This window comes from Dipodomys ordii, unplaced genomic scaffold (assembly GCF_000151885.1).
Source record: "Dipodomys ordii isolate 6190 unplaced genomic scaffold, Dord_2.0 Scaffold129, whole genome shotgun sequence".
Taxonomy (NCBI): domain Eukaryota; kingdom Metazoa; phylum Chordata; class Mammalia; order Rodentia; family Heteromyidae; genus Dipodomys; species Dipodomys ordii.
Genome location: NW_012267345.1, coordinates 960,931 through 964,736, shown reverse-complemented (window position 1 = coordinate 964,736; position 3,806 = coordinate 960,931). Strand labels below are relative to the sequence as shown.

General features: G+C 51.4%; 1 protein-coding gene across 1 annotated transcript in view; it reads right to left on the bottom strand.

Moving 5' to 3' along the window:
• Positions 1 to 3,806, bottom strand: part of Mtg2 (mitochondrial ribosome-associated GTPase 2) — a 12,999-nt gene that overhangs the window by 7,172 nt on the left and 2,021 nt on the right. Inside the window, exon 2 of the mRNA XM_013030410.1 lies at positions 1,908 to 2,116. Coding sequence (XP_012885864.1) covers positions 1,908 to 2,111 — 204 coding nt within the window. The 5' untranslated portion in view covers positions 2,112 to 2,116. The remainder of the gene's footprint in view (positions 1 to 1,907; positions 2,117 to 3,806) is intronic.

Here is a 3,806-nt window from a genome sequence, read left to right as displayed (position 1 = left end):
AGGCACAGTGTTCACACTGGGCAGTACACTTGGGCCAGTGCATCTTGTGAGTTCAGCTGTAGGCACAGTGTTCACACTGAGCAGTACACTTGGGCCAGTGCATCTGGTGAGCTCAGCTGTAGGCACAGTGTTCACACTGGGCAGTACACTTGCTGGTTGTTCTTTTTGCAGGAGGGTTTGAACTCAGGGTCTACCATGTTAGGTGCTCTACTGCTGAGCCATCCCTCTGACCCATTTTTTTGCTGGCTACTTTTGAGATGGGGTCTCGCTTCATACAGAGCACCTGACTGGACTGAAAGCCTCCTGCGTTAGGCTTCTGATCATGTCTGGGATGACAGGCATACATCACTAAAGTTTCTTTATATTGGGATGGCATCCTGCAGATTCTCTGCCCAGGAAGTATGAACCTGTCAACCTCAACTTCCCATGTAGCTCAGGATGACAGCTATGTGCCACTGCATCAAGCAGTGGGTTGAAACAGAGTTTTTACTTTTTTTTTCTTCTTGTCAGTCATGGGACCTGAACTCAGGGCCTGGGTGCTATCCCTCAGCTCTTTAGCTCAAGGCTAGCACTTTACCACTTGAGCCACAGCACCATTTGCGGCTTTTTCTGCTTATGTGGTGCTGAGGAATTGAAGCCAGGGCCTCATGCATGCAAGGCAAGCATTCTACCACTGAGCCACCTTCCCAACCCCGAGACGGGGTTTTTCTTGTGATTTTTTTCTTCCTGGCCTTGAACTATGACTGTGATCCTCCTGTCTCAGCCTCCCAAAAAGCTAGGATTATAGGCATAAGCCACTGGGAACCCAGAAAAGCACCTACTTCTTATAGATTGGTACAGGAGACAAGCATCTAGGCCCTGGTGGCCACCGTATCCCTCGCTGAAACTCTTGGCATCCGTATTTCCATCCAACAGGGGAAAAGGACTCTGATTTATTCTTTTCTTAAGAAGATACAGTCTGGGAGCATATTCAGTGGTACAGCATTTATCCAACACATACAAGGCCCTGGATTTAATCCCCAGTACCACCAAAATAAACACACACACACACACACACACACAGGAGCAAAATAACATGTGTTTTAGGAGTTCTCTACACTTGCACAAACCTTGAACTGCTGGCTCAAAGCTCAATGTGTAACAGGAGACAAGCGGAGCGACGGCAGGGAGACAGAACTTAGGTTCGAGGCTGGCCGGGGGGCGAGGAGCCTTTCGAAGCCTCAGCTAGCTCTCAGCCCTGACAATGCTTCTCTGAACAAAAAACAAGGGGAGCCTTCAGGTGGCGCTTCTGGAACTGGTCAAAGAGCATCATGCTTTCAATAGGTTCTCATCAACAGAAGAGAAACTTACTGTAAAGGCTGAAAAACTTGTACAACCAAAGGCCTCCTTTCCAGAGGTCTGAAACTGGATCTATTCATACATACTAAAGAAATACCTAGCCAGGCTCCAGTGGCTCATGCTTGTAATTCCAGCTACTCAGGAGGCTGAGATCTGAGAATTGTGGTTCAAAGCTGACCCTGGGCAGGAAAGTCCATAAGACTTGAATAAATTACCAAAAAAAGGCCAGCAGAAGAGCTGTGTCTCAAGTGGTAGAGTGCTAGTCTTGAACAAAAGCTTGGGGACAGTATCCAGGACCTGAGTTCAAGTCACAGGGCTGACAAAAGAGAAATACTGGTATGCCAGGTGCTCAGCTAGTGACAAATGACTGCGGCCTAAGGGTTGTGCAATGCCGGGCTTCGGAGGCCGAGGCCTGCTCCTTGCACCAGCATGACTCTGAACACAGGCCCTGGCTCAAGAAGCTCCAGGCAGCTCTTGGCAGCAGTGAGGACACAGGATGGAGAGCTAGAACCCACAGCAGCCCAACGTCCTCCCAGGAGAGCCAGTGGTGGCCCTAGGCTTCTACTCACCAGTTTCTTCTCAGAGAGTGGCTTCTTGCCAGGAGGCTCCGGCTGCTTGGCGTGGTCCACAGAGCCCACCGAGAGTGGCCTGGACAAGGCCTGCTTTGGAAGGAGTTGGCCAGGCTTAAGACCAGCCCAGGGGCATGAAGCCCACTGGGCCACGCCCTCCAGCAGGGGGCAAAGGCTGGCTGAGGAGAGCCTGGCAGGTATCATGGCTCCTAGGAAAAGTCACACGGCATGGTAAGACACCAACTCATAGGGACCAAAACCAGAGCCAAGTGCCCAGTCCACAGCAGAGGCTGGGTGTGAGTCAGACACAAATGAGTGCATGGATCAACCCTGCTGACCCTGAGACACGAAGTGCCCCCTGGAGCCTATTAGACTATTTTTGAGTTGGGGTAATATCTCTTATAGTAGATTTATGTTATTAAGTCTTTCATAACATTGGATGGATTGCCCTGGGAAATGTCAAGTAACTTCCCAGGAAAATCTTCAGGAAGAATCTGAACCTCAAGTACCATCTCTCTTTTTTTTTTTGGGTCCGGTCGTGGGCTTGGGTGCTGTCCCTCAGCTCTTCAGCTCAAGGCTAGCGCTCTACCACTTGAGCCACAGCGCCACTTCCGGCTTTTTTTTTCTTTTTGCTTATGTGGTGCTGAGGAATTGAACCCAGGGCCTCAGGCATGCAAGGCAAGCGCTCTACCACTGAGCCACCTTCCCAGCCCCAAGTACCATCTCTTTAACACGAGATGAAAACACCATTTGCTCAGTGTTACCAAGTTCTCTTTTGTTTGTGCAGTCCAAGGCTGCCACCCTGGAGTATGGGAGTACTAAGCAGGGCGCCTGAGCACCCAGACTTCGGACCTGGAGCAGCTGCACATGCTGCCTCCCGACTCACCGGGAAGCAGACACGCTGGCTGAGGCTGACACCTGGGGCGCTGCACTGCGATGTTCAGCGCAGGGTCTGCTAACTTCCAGTCCCTTGGAATTTCCCGAAAAGAGACTTCCCTCTGGCATTGGGTGAGGATGGGTCTACAGAGGCCAGGCCTTCCCCCTGGTGACAGCCTCCAGCAGAGGATGCTAGAGGCCACAGTCATGCCCATGTGGTAAAGCTGGCACGGAATCCTTTACCACAGAGCCTGGAAAGTGCTCAGGCTGGTGAGCGAAGATGGGACACACTGAAGGTCCTGCAGGCCTGAGCTCCTGATGGGGCCCCAAGCCTGCTCACCCGTCCAGCCCTGCCGGTTCCTCTCCAACAAATGGGGAGCCACCAAGAGGGTCTTTCCCACATGCCAACCACGCACGCACACTTCCTTCCTCCACTGAATGTCCCTTTCCTTGATCCTTTGACCCTGGCACTTGGCAGGTTACACTCCAAAGGAACCTCCTCCTTCCCACCAGACCTGCGGCAGGGCTCCATCAAGCCACCCCTGCAGGTGGCTCCTCTTGGGTAGCCCGTGTGCCCTCTGAGCACTAGCATGTAGCAGACAGGCATCTCTAGCTGTCAGCCTGTCTCCAGGGAACCTTCTCAAGTCATGTGGGACCTCGTTCTGCATGAACCACCAGTTTGTTCATTCATGTGCTCATGGCTTCTTGGTGTAGTCGATGAACTATTATCGTTCTTTTATTTCTTTTAGGAAGTACTGGGGGGTTGAATGTAGGACCTGGTGCTTACAAAGCAGGCATTTTACCAAGGGAGTCACAACCTTTGCCCCTTTTGCTTTAGCTATTTTTGCAATTTTAATTGTTATTTTAAAGGTGATGTATAGAGGGGTGACAGTTATATGTCAGGTAAAGAGTACATTTCTTTTTTTTTTTGGTCCGGTCATGGGGCCTGAACTCTGGGCCTGGGCGCTGTCCCTCAGCTCTTCAGCTCAAGGCTAGTGCTCTACCACTTGAGCCACAGCGCCA